The 12,176-nt window shown below is 42.1% G+C and overlaps 1 protein-coding gene across 12 annotated transcripts in view; it reads left to right on the plus strand.

Annotated features, from left to right (window-relative positions):
* The window catches only part of DISC1 (DISC1 scaffold protein), a 380,547-nt gene that overhangs the window by 326,166 nt on the left and 42,205 nt on the right, over positions 1-12,176 (plus strand). For all 12 annotated transcript variants that reach the window (XR_012513582.1, XR_012513584.1, XR_012513586.1 and 9 more), the window contains one exon: positions 185-461. Coding sequence is in view for 1 of the 12 variants with exons in the window: in XM_074385319.1 (XP_074241420.1) it covers positions 185-461 (277 nt within the window). In the remaining 11 variants the exon portion in view is untranslated. The remainder of the gene's footprint in view (positions 1-184; positions 462-12,176) is intronic.

Below are 12,176 nucleotides of genomic sequence, written 5' to 3' on the forward strand. Positions count from 1 at the left end.
GACTTGATGGTATACAAATCTGGTCCTTCTGATGACTCTTCTAGTTGAAATAATTTATCACTGCGAAATTAAGTCATGAATTAGAAGATAACTAGCTGACATTTAGCCAGGTAGACAAGCTATTGACTTGGTATGATGAAATATCACTGAGTTCATTTTTATGCCTTTGTTTCCTCTGTCTCAGCTGCAAGTGTCCACTGCTTGGAAAAGTGTGGGAAGCTGACTTGGAAGCTTGTCGACTGCTTATCCAGAGCCTACAACTCCAGGAAGCCAGGGACAGCCTGTCTGTAGAAGATGAGGGGCAGCTGGATGACCTAGTGGGAGCTGTCTGTTCAGCGGCTCCTCCCATTCCCCCTAGGCTCCACTCCGAGCATGAGAGGAAGACCCCTTTGCAGGCACTGGAAGAATGGAAGGCTCACCTGATCCCCTCTCTGCACTGGGCTGGAGGCGAACAGAAAGAGGTCTGTCCTTTCCACATGGCCTCCAGAGGGGACCCCTGTTTTAAGGGGTGCTTTGGGACCATGCTCCAAATGGGAACAATAAATATTGGGAGGACTTCCCATTGAGCCATATAAGCTTTTAAAAGTTTCAATAACTCTTGAATATGATTTCAAAATAACATAGAATTTTTGTAGAAGTTTGAAATATGGAAGAGCAAAAAAACCCAGCTTTTGGCATATTTTGTTCTATTTTCATTCTAATTTAGTGGCTAGAATTAGAATATGCAGTCTAATATAGAATTACCATATATAGTATACATTATATATGTCATATATATAACAGTTATATACACTATAGATTATATATGCCATATATGACATTTAATATATATACTATAAATTATATATCATGCACCATATATATTTAATTATATATTTAGAATCTATATATTACAATATATGATTTATTTGAATGAAACATTCAAATATATGTATATATCCCATTAATTCTTTTTACCAAAACCAGATCATAATGAATGCTTATAATGTTCTTCTTTCATATACACAACTAAAGTTTGGCCTGAGATCTATGTATTACAAATTAAAATATTATTTTATGTAACTTTCTTTTTTTCTACCCTCTTTCCTCTCTCTCTTCCCCTTCCTCTCCTTACTTTCGCCCTCCCACCCTAACAAGAGTCTTTTCCTTAAAAAGCCCCTAGGAAGTTTTTCCTGGCTTGAAAGAATATTCTGGGGTGGAGGGAATGCCACCTAAGCAAGGATTTCTTCCTGGGTGGAAGAAACTGCAGGTTCCGGGAATGAGTCTTTGAAGGTGTGGCTGGCTTTCCAAAGTGAGCTACCAGGAGCTCAGTGTGGGGCTGTGAGAAGCCAAGCCAGGTATGTGATGGAGTCCCTGGGTCATTGATTCTGCTGGAGGCCAGGACTGATTCAGCAGAGATCTCTTCCTCCTGGAGGGGAGAAAAAAAGTATCTTTTAAAAAATCCATCAAAAGGTTCACAGCTGAGGCACCTATACAGACAGAGTAACAAGAGAAAAATATACAAATTTGCTCAATATAAAATTCATATGACATAGGAGCCTTCAGAAATGAAAACCCAAAGCAATAGAAACTAGCATATTTTTGTGCTTAAATCTGATGACTAGCAGGCAGATGTGGAGAAGTATTATTGGACAAAGGTGTATGATCTAAATGGCAATAAACGGGGGGAAGCTTAGTAAGGCCTGCTTGTTCAGATTCTTCACTGCATCCCTGTGTCTTCAGAGATGAGGATATTCCTTTCCTTTGGGCATAGGATGTACATTTTAAAGATGAGGGTGTTATAATCTACTTTAGAGGAAGGTCAGAGACTTATTTATGGCCTGCTTCAGGAGAGAATGGCTGCAGAAGGTCAGAGAGACTTTCCTGCTTCTGCTGTTCCTCAAATGCCAAGGTGCCATATTTTGGGGCACTGTGCCCCGTCACTCTCTTTCTACCTCTCTTTCTCCTTCTCTGCTTTACCAACTGAGCCCTAAGCCTTCCGGGCTCTCTGGGGACTGACTTTCACAGGCATAGGAGGATTAGTTTTCATCCATAAGATTGTAAGCAGCTGTCAATTTCACTATTTGGCTGTAAGAACACAGAACTGTATTTGTTGAAAAATAGGAAGCTTAGGGTCAAGGATGAAGGAAGAGTAGAGCTTGATCCTAGGTCCTGTGATGGCTGCTGTTTGGGTGCTCCACGGGGTCCCCAGAGAGCCTTCCAGATCCTCTCCACCAACTGAAATGCTGAGGATGTCCTATAGTTTATTTGTTGCTTTCTTGGGGGTGGGTGCATGCTTTAGAGGGGACCTTATAGCTTTTGCTGCCTTTTGGTATCATTTCCCTGTTCCTGTATCACAGTGGTGGGTTTATATTTACAGAGAGAGCAGCCATTCTTTGAATTCATGAGTGTCATGGATTTTAAGATGACGTTTTCTGAAAAGTTCAAAATTATGGGTCCAGAAAAAAGATCAGCTGTTTCCAGGAAAGGGAAAGGGACTCATTACAAGAGCAACAGGAAGAAATTTGGTGTATGGAAGTTGGGGACGGGATGATCAAAGTATTCTCGTTCTTGATTGTGGCGGTAGTTTTGTGACTATGCATATGTCTAAATTCATAACTTCACACCAAAAAGAGTGTATTTTACTGTGTAGACTTTACAAAAAAGATTAAAAAATTTTTTTTTAATGTCTACCCATTTAAAAACCAGACTATAGATGTTTGAGTCAGTTGCTTTTGTCTCAGGACAAACTCAGTCTGAGTTTGCTGTGATCTCCAATTAAGTCTCTTACAGGCCACATCTCCTCATCTGTTAAGAAAAACAACACTATCACGATGAGAGGATAATGAAAACTATCTCATGAAGCTGTGGACAAGATTTAAATAAAAGGATGCATCTCAAAATGACAGTAGAGGCTAATTTGTGTTAACTTTTGTTTCTGTCACTCTTTCTGGCAGTCACAAACCTCCAAAATGCTTTTTGTATACAGAATGCTGGAACAGCTATTTGGAAGAGGGTGTTGCATGACTCAGTCTCCAGGCTTAACTTTCCCTCTTGTATAAGGAGTTTGGGGGTGCTTGAGATTGTGAAATTTTCCTTTACATGTATAATATTCTCTGATTTTTGTCAAGAAGCAGATGTGAGCAATGAGTTAGTGGAGGATATCTAGACAGAGAAAGGTTTAATTAAGCAAAACCTTCTTGTTTGTATTCGGGTCTAGGATTTTAGACCACTGAAGGTACAGGGGAATGATAACAAGGCTCTCATTAGGAAGGTGTTTTTGTTTTCCTGCCTGTCTTTTCCAAGGAGTCATTGAAGTCTGCGTACTTTGCATTTATCCTGTGGCTAAAATGTCTATTAGCTTTGCAGCTCTGGGTTGGTTTTGCTTTGGAACTCCCTGCTGGGTCTGACCATCCTATATACTGGTTTCTCTACTGAAGCTTGATGCCTTGAAGGCAGTCAATTTCTTTTTGACCCAAATCTTTCATGGCAAATTGCTGACTTCTTCCAGAGGTCCACAGGGAGGTGAGTTTTCAAAGCCTTTTCTATGAGTATCTGGCCAATGTGGTGATGTGCATTCTGGTGTTACTTTGTTATCAGAAGGACTTTGTCATTAACACCTTCCCCGTGTCTACAGTCCTTGCTAGGCTGCTGAGCACCATTTCCCCCATTTTACAGCTGGGCCCATTAAGGCAAAGCAATTTGCTTTGGACTTTGTTACAGAGGAAGTCAGCAACGGGGCTCAGTGCCAATCTTAGCATGAACTTCCTCGAATCGTAAGAGTCCTTTTCTTTTCCAGTTTCATGACAGCTCTCCTTCGAGCCTTTTCAAGGACTCTGGAAACGATCAGCTGCCACTGGCCCTGGTTCATAAATGTTATAGAAATTGTATTTGGGCCAGACAGGAGCCAGGGAAATCGGTGAGCCAGGCTTCCTCTGCTGTGAAGTGGCTCTTTTGTACTGACTGTTCTGGCTATAATACCTGCGTAATTCTTTTCTTTCCTGTCTGTAACCCGGCCTGTGGGGTGTTTTCTGTTTCTACTACTGTTTCTACATAATGGGCTCCCTGGACAGTATCACTCCCCCCAGACTTCTCATCCCAGCTGCTTCCTTTCTGAGCCCGTAGCTCCCACCGAACAGGCCAAAAGAGGACCTGGCAATGTTGAGTCATCGCGTGCAATATGTGAGTGCCAGTGTGTGAACACAGCTGCAATGAAAGGAATTAGCAATGAGACACAACCCAACTATGTAGCCTCATTCGTTCAGATTTGGGTCTTCAAAAAGCGTTGTAAGTTTAGGTGTGATACCTTTCCTCAGCCATCATAAGGGCTAACGCTCCCATAACAAAAACAGGTTAACAACAGGAAAACATAACACATTTATTTAATCGGAGTTTTATGTGACACAGTAGGCTTCAGAAGTGAAGACCCAAAGACCCAGGGAAAACTTTTTATGCATAAGTTTAAATAGCTATGAAGGAATGTGACCGGACAAAATGGGTATGATCTAATGGTTATAGATTCGGGGGGTGAGCAGACCAGCAAGGCCTGTCTGTTGAGATTCTTCTTGGATGCTCTGTGTAGCATTTCTTCCCCTTGGGTATGGGGCAGGACTCCTCTGGATTGAGGGTCTTCAAGGGAGAAGGGAGAGAGTGCCCTTTCTAGGTTTTATGATTTCTTTAGGGAAGAGGAGTCCTAGTTTCTATGATTGACTTTGAGGAAGAGGAGTTCTGGTTTCTATGGCTTGCATCCAGGGAGGAAAAGGAGTGTGAGAGAGGAGGGCAGGAGAAGGTCGGAGAGACCTTGCTTCTGAGGCCTTCCAATCTCCTTTAGTTCAAAGTACTCCGCATGCCCGAGTGTCACACTTTGAGGTATCATGCTGTGAGCCACAGCGTAGGCATCTCCATTCCTTTTTATTCAATTTCACATGAAAAAAGACCTGGAAAAGGCGATTCACAATGGAGATGTTTGTCCTCCTCATCTTAAACTGATTTCCAATTCTAGAACTATCTCTACTTGGTAAAAATGCTTCCTCTTTAGCCATAGCTGGACCAGATTTGATTCTTTCTTTTCTCTGACATTTACTGGCTCTGGGACATCTGGAAACTCACTTTGACTCTCCAAAGAGCACATCCCCAACCACATGATCTCTTACTATCTCCTCCACTTTTGACAAGAACTGACAAGGGGAAAATGTTAACTTACCCATCAGCTGGTTTCGCTCTTTTGTTAATGTCTTTGGGGAAAAAGCAAAGAGCTAGGACATAAAGGAAAGTTCTATCTCCACTACACTTTGAAGTTTTGCAAACCCAGCCATCTTTCCCGAGAGTAGAGCCCTAGAGGCAAGCAGGATGCAACCAGGGTTGGTGATTTGTTGGTTAATTAAAAAGTCAGAAAAGGCAGAGAATCATCAAAGATGATACATGTGTATTTCAAACCTTCTTTTTGTTTCTAGCTGAAAATTCTCCCTCTCATTTGCTATTCATTCGATATAGGACCAAGGATTTCTGTTTGTAGAGCCTGCTGATTGGCTTTTCACATGGCCCTTCTTGTGTAAACCTCACCCATCATGCATTATCAACAGTTTCCACTTTTGGTGTCCTTAAAGTGGACTGGAAATTTTAAGGACACTTGCAAAAACATTTCTCAGTTTCCCCCTCTTTTAAATGTTATTGAGTCTTCTCAAGGTTTCCAACTTGTTTTTTATGGAGTCAAGCACTTTTGTCTTTCACACTAATATTTCATTGCTCTACATAGTATTTATTTAGATTATCGAATCAGGATCTTAAATACAACAGGCCTACATCAGTTTAGAAACAAACACGACTTGACCAATGGAAACAGAAGTGTGCAGGCTTCCCAGGGCCCCGCCCCTGGCCTGGTCTTGGCCACTGAATTTGAGAGAGAAAGCAGAGCTCAGGGACGAGCTGGCAGGTGGATAAGAGAGGCGTTTCCTCTGTTCAGTTAGCTGGCTCCTTCTGGTTCTCTCAGTTAATTACTGTCATCAGCTTGTCAGCCTCATTCACCTGCCCAAGGGAAGGAAGGGGACTCCTCTGATCTGCCGGCTTCTCCTTCTTTCGGAACGGAGCTCGGTGGAACCTTGCTGCATGCTCCAGGGCCTCACGGTGGCACCTCTTCCACTAATTAAAAATAGGTCAGCACTTCTGAGGAAAACAACCTCGGGACTGGTGGTGACGTGTTCACCTTGGAAATTCCTTGTCATTCACTGGTGCAGACTGAGGGATCGATAGCAGGACAGCCTCTGCCTGGATGGGAAGGACTCATTTTCAGCGTTTGTAACAGAGGAGGTGTTATCCAATGAATCCTCCGTGGTGTCCTGGGAATAGCTGAGAGGTTTTGTAATGTGGAAGATGAACTAGCACTCTGCCCCCTCATCATAGCTACAGTGCATTTGATTCCCCCACCTCTTGGCAGCCAGGGCAGTTAAAGTCAGAAACTTCCAGTCCCCCCACGAGCTGGTTGTGAGATATTCCTGCCCTTTCTAGCTAGGAACAGACAGGAGATGGGGACTAGAGTTCTATGAAACTCCTGCATGAAATTATCCTACCTCTGCCCAAGACTTAAACCACACCACTTTTTTTCAGTGAATTATTCCATGCCTTCCATTCTGTCCATGCTGGTATTTCTGCTTTGCTAGCCATTGGTTATTCCACACCCTCTCCTCCACCCGGCCCCATGTATTTCCTGGAAGCATTGATTATAGCAGAGCAGATCTTATTTTGCTGATGTGATTAGGAACCTCAGGCCAATAAGCTTGAGTAACAGTGGGAGAAAGAAGAGCGGCCCTTTGTTCTTCTTTGCTGAGTGCCTTTTGAGGGAAAAAGTAGATAACCACCAACCATAGCGTCCGTATCTCTTTGCAGCAAACTACAGAGGTGCCTGAGACTTTAGGGTGGGCAGTATACTGTCACCAATGGAAACAGAAGTGACATTGGTGAAAGTGCCATCCAGAACCAGAATTAAATGCTGACATTTAAAAACAGTAACTACGGTAGTCTCTCAGTTGCACAGTTTACAAAAAAATACTTAAAATTGAAATTTGTTTTACTATAAGGTGAACCTGGATGGAGTTTGGCATTTAATTCTGTCTTCATGGTTTCTCTTTACAGTTCAATATTTCTTAGCAATAGGCAGCTCAACAAACACATTCCCTTAAAAGGAATCCCTCAAACTGCTTTTCGTTTTTATTTTTTTACACAAAAGGACCTTAGGGTTGGCTGTTACTATTCCCAGAATCTGCATCCTTCTGTTAAATGGGGAGTATGTAGGTATTAGCCAATGCTATGAATCTCATTTTGGATTCAAATGGATTTTTATTCTCAGAGGGTTCTAATGAAGTTTGGTTTTATTCAAATTTGATGATCAAGCTCAGTGTGCTCAAAGAAAAGCAGTCTATATCCCCTTGCCTGATCGTGTGATATAAACTGTAGCCTTTCAAAGGTTGTCCTTCATCTAAACTAGAAACCACAGGCCAATAACATATGCCAATTAGCAGGCAATTTCTTCTTCTAACAATTTGTTTGGTTCTGTTAATTACTTTTATTTAGAGCTTGTTTCTCTGAACCGCTTTCAAAACAAGCATGCAGATACATGAAGATTTTCTCTGACATAAAGAGGTCTAAATATTTCAGATGCTTTCCTTACCACTGACAACATCTGGATGCTTTTAAAAGAAATACCCAGTTGCTCAGGAAGTAACTGTATAATTTGAATATTTGGATGAATACTCGTATCATACAGAGTAATAAAGATATACCCATAGTGTCTCAATTTGTGCCTCTCTGCTTATTGGCATTTACACGACTGTAGAGCTTTGCATTTATGAGAAAAGACAAACATCATAAAGTCTATGTCAAATAGATGTGAAAGTTACTCTTTATGTTGTGGGCAGGCATTTGTCTGAAGTAAATATTCTTTATGTCGATAATATTTTTAAAAGAAAGAGAAAGCCATATAGCATTCCTGGAATGTATTTGCCAAGTATATATTTTGGAAAACAGCCCAAAGGAACATATTTAAGGCTGTGATTTTAATACTAAACGAAGCAAATGTTTTGGTGCATCAGCTAAGCTCACGGATGGTGGGGGTCACATCTGGTTTACCTCAAGCCAGAGGAGAAGGAATGAGACTTCACAACGTAACAACCATTATGAGGCTCAAGTAGCATTTTTGGCTTGTAAGTATGTATGTGTGCTGTATGCAGTTTTATGTGTTTTTAATTTTTTAAAAACTTAAATACTACCATAGCCTTGAAATATGTAAACACAGTTGACTTGATGGCCAGAAGGGAGTACCACCTTCCTTTTATTTTATTTTTTTACTGTGTGGCCTGTGACTTTCACTGCAGGAATTAAGTATTTTTGTGGATAGGTATTGCTGATGCCTTATTACACAACCGTGGCAAATAAGGATCTGGGTAAGCAGGTCGAGTTACAGCAAAGAGTGCTGTATCCAAGGTGGAGGATCATGCTAGAGCTACAGGTGCTAACCCCTCCCCATCCACCACTGATCGCTGGCAAGGGTGGAAGTAACTGATGACTTGTCAGCACAGCCCGCAGCACAATGTATTTTCCACACGAAAGCAAGACCTAAAGGGTAACTGCCTGTTTTCTCAGATTAATCTTAGAATCCTAGCAGTACTTCTTACTCCAGTTTTGAGATTTTTCTCATTCTGTTTCTTGACACTCTTACAGACTTCACTTGGCTCCTCCCTTTAGAATAACTCTTGACAGCCTTTTAAGAAATAGGCTATTTAAATCATCTTGATCCAGTGACTCAACCCAAGGTGTGGCCCGTCTGCTCAGATTTGTGGGAAATCTCCACTGATGATAACATTTCTGAAAATGTGTGTTCCATTAGGTGTGGAAGCATTTCCTAAGTAGAGTTGGCAGCCACAGTAGTACCTGCCTACCTCGCAATTTAACTAACAGTTTCCTCTTCCAAAGGTATTTTCTATTCAGAATAGAAATAATAAATATTTCCTCATCACTCTAGATACAGCCTGATGAGATATTGTTACCAGATACTTGCTGTTATCAAAACAACCATTATTATTTTGTAATCTCTTTCCTACCCTTTGAATATAAGCTCCAGTTCTAAAATTTTAAATGTTGGTGTCTTCCAAATGTCATAGGCAAGGACTTAAGCCTTGTTTATGGGGAAATTAGCTAAGTAAAAATATCCTTGGAGACCCTGGTCTTGGAGTTTGTGACTGTTCTCACTGGAGCATGTGGTTTAGGCATCTGCTCAGGCTAGCAACTGAATGTTTTTCTGGGTAGACACTTTTATAGAAAAAATGTTTTTTGAAAGTCATTTTAATGGGAAAATCCTGCCCAACAAATGAAATCCTATTTTCTGTTTTAAAATCACGCTCCCTGAGTTGGGTGAGCAGGACAGAATTTGACATCAGCTCTGATTCAACACAGCTGAAAATTTCTGCCTAAACATTTAGGCCTCCAGGTTTTGATCATGAGGTGAGTTAAGGAAATTATATTTGAAATATTGCCTGACTGAGTCGGTGCTACTGAATCATACCCATGTGGAGGGACAGCAGGGAAGATGGTAGGGCTTTCTTGGAGGCCAATAAAAGCCATGTGTGTACAGCAGTACTGTGGAGGGCCCCAGGACCCCATGGCTGTCCCTGTGCAAGATTATCCCAGACAACGCAGTTCTTGGCTGTACTGAGGCAAAGGCATGTATTCAGCATTCAGAAAGGTTCTTCTTATTCGTTTTCCTTTCTATCTCTTTATACCTGGGTGAGATGATCTCTTGGAAGTGTAGTCTGAGAAACAGCATAGCTTCTTCCAAGTTCTGATAATTTACGGGAGTCTCCGTTCATTGCTTCAGCAAGCATCACTGAGCACCTTTTATGAACGAAGCTAGGACTATGGGGGTGGGGGCAGGGGCAGGGGCAGGGGCAGGAAATCATTCTCTCATCATCTAGTGAGGGAAACAGGCAGTTACATATGCAGGGAGGAACTCCTGTAACCCAGAGGACGGTACGGTTGGAGATTTGGGATTGCAGCATTCCTGGAAGAAGTGGAGTCTGCAGGGTTTTGAACAGACGGCGTGTTAGGTGAAGCAATCAGACCATTTACCTGTTGCAGCCGCTTTTCATTTTGACCCACAGGGAAAACAATTACTCCTAAGGCTAAATGATGGGATGGATGTTCAGACAGGAAAAAAATAATAATTTGAATTGCTGAAAGGACCACCTGACAAAACAAATTACTGGAGAGTCTTCAAAGACACTTTGAAATGCCAAGCAACCTGTACTTTGAATTATCCATTCAGAATTGCAAAACTCCATTTCTGCTAGGAATCCCAGCGACTTTGTAGTGGGTGGTATTTTTAATTATCAAGTATCAGTCACGCACGTTTTCTTTTTCTTTTATCACATTTAATTTAAAAGTACAAATGGGAGCAAAAGTTACAAGTTGCACACAGAGAAGCACTCAGTGTGTGAAGTTGTGGACATGGTTCAGAATATGTTCGTTTGGAATCCACCGAGGTGATGGGAGAGGTGGGACCAGATGCCCGTGTTCTTATTCGGAAAGGAGACATTCTTGCTGCCTTTCCCATGTGCCGGCTTGCTTTTCTTTGCTTCCAGACTGGTATTTTACAGACTTGTGGATGGGCAGTCCTGTGCTCCTCATTGTATCTCAGGTTGTCATGGTTGTCATCAGTGTCACCTCCACTTAGTATGCATCTGAGTCCTGGAGGGAGCATTTCCCCAAGACTGAACTCTCCAGGAATTGAGAACTGACTTTTCAGAGTTGTGAGGGTAGAAGGGAAGAGACGCCATGTCTTGAGACACTTGCTGTTTGCTTCTCTTAATTTCTTTCCATCACCATTTTGCCCAGGTTACATGACTCTTCAGCCGGATGTGGTGGCTCACCTCTGTAATCCCAGCACTTAGGGAGGCTGAGGTGAGTGGATCACCCGAGGTCTGGAATTTGAGAGCAGTCTGACCAACATGGAGAAACCCCACCTCTACTGAAAATACAAAATTAGCCAGGCGTGGCGGCGCATGCCTATAATCCCAGCTATTCGGGAGGCTGAGGCAACAGAATCGCTTGAACCGGGGAGGTGGAGGTTGCAGTGAGCCGAGATCGTGCCATTGCACTCCAGCCTGGGCAACAAGAGTAAAATTTGATCTCAAAAAAATAAAGTAAAATAAATAAATGACTCTCGGAGTCTCTTTTCTTGTATATAAAAGAAGGCATTGAACCTCAAAGATGGTTCCTAAGACCCCTACCAGATCCAGCACTCTCTACTTCTAGGTATTGAGATTCTCAGGGAAATTTTTTATTTTAGAACAAGCAAACAAACTCGCTTCAACAGCTTCCATTTTATTTATTTATTTGTTTTTAGCTTTCTATGAAGGCTTAGCAAATAAAACAGATAAAAATAGAAGTTGGGTTAGGGTTAACGGTAAAAACCCTTTCCTCTTACCAGGGGATCTCTGCAGAATAAGGCCTGAAGCCCGCTGGCTTGAGAGAACATACTCCAGCAAGGTGCTGTCAAAGCAAGGGAAAAACTTGAAGTAGTGTCATACGCTTGATGCTCCCTGCAGACTATATCGTCCTATGTGACTGTAACATATGAACACTCACCTACCAGGAGGACATGATCATTTAACTAGACAGCAATTTTGTTCTTTACTGTAGGAAGTAGGTGTGCCTCAAGGCCAGTGTGAGGGCCCGGGAGACAAGAATCTATGTATTTCTTACCTTTCTACTTCTCATGATATGAGCACCTTGCTCTTAAGTATCCACTGAAGAAACAGCCGCTTCTCCCAACGCTGGAAGTAAGTGAGGCCCTGTGGGTCATATTGCAATCCAATATGTTGGACTCACTGTCTTCCTGAGGAATTTTCTAGGAAATTTTGACTATACACACACACACATATACACTCACTCAGAATAGATGCCTGTACTGTTCAGTAACTTACTGAACCAGGAGCCAGGGGTCTGGGATCACTGACCAGTGGCAGTGGCCACTCACTGTAATGTCTTCGTTGCACTTCACAGTCTCATGGCCATAGTTCCCAGCCTGGGTAAGAGCTCCCCTCCCTGGGACAAGTCTGGGCATTAAGACTTTAGTGAACTTCAAAAGTCTAGTCAGTCATCACAGTGGCTCCCTAACTAGGTACCAGTGAAGATGCACTTCTGGCTAG

The sequence above is a fragment of the Saimiri boliviensis genome, chromosome 14 (assembly GCF_048565385.1).
Source record: "Saimiri boliviensis isolate mSaiBol1 chromosome 14, mSaiBol1.pri, whole genome shotgun sequence".
NCBI classification, from domain to species: Eukaryota; Metazoa; Chordata; class Mammalia; order Primates; family Cebidae; genus Saimiri; species Saimiri boliviensis.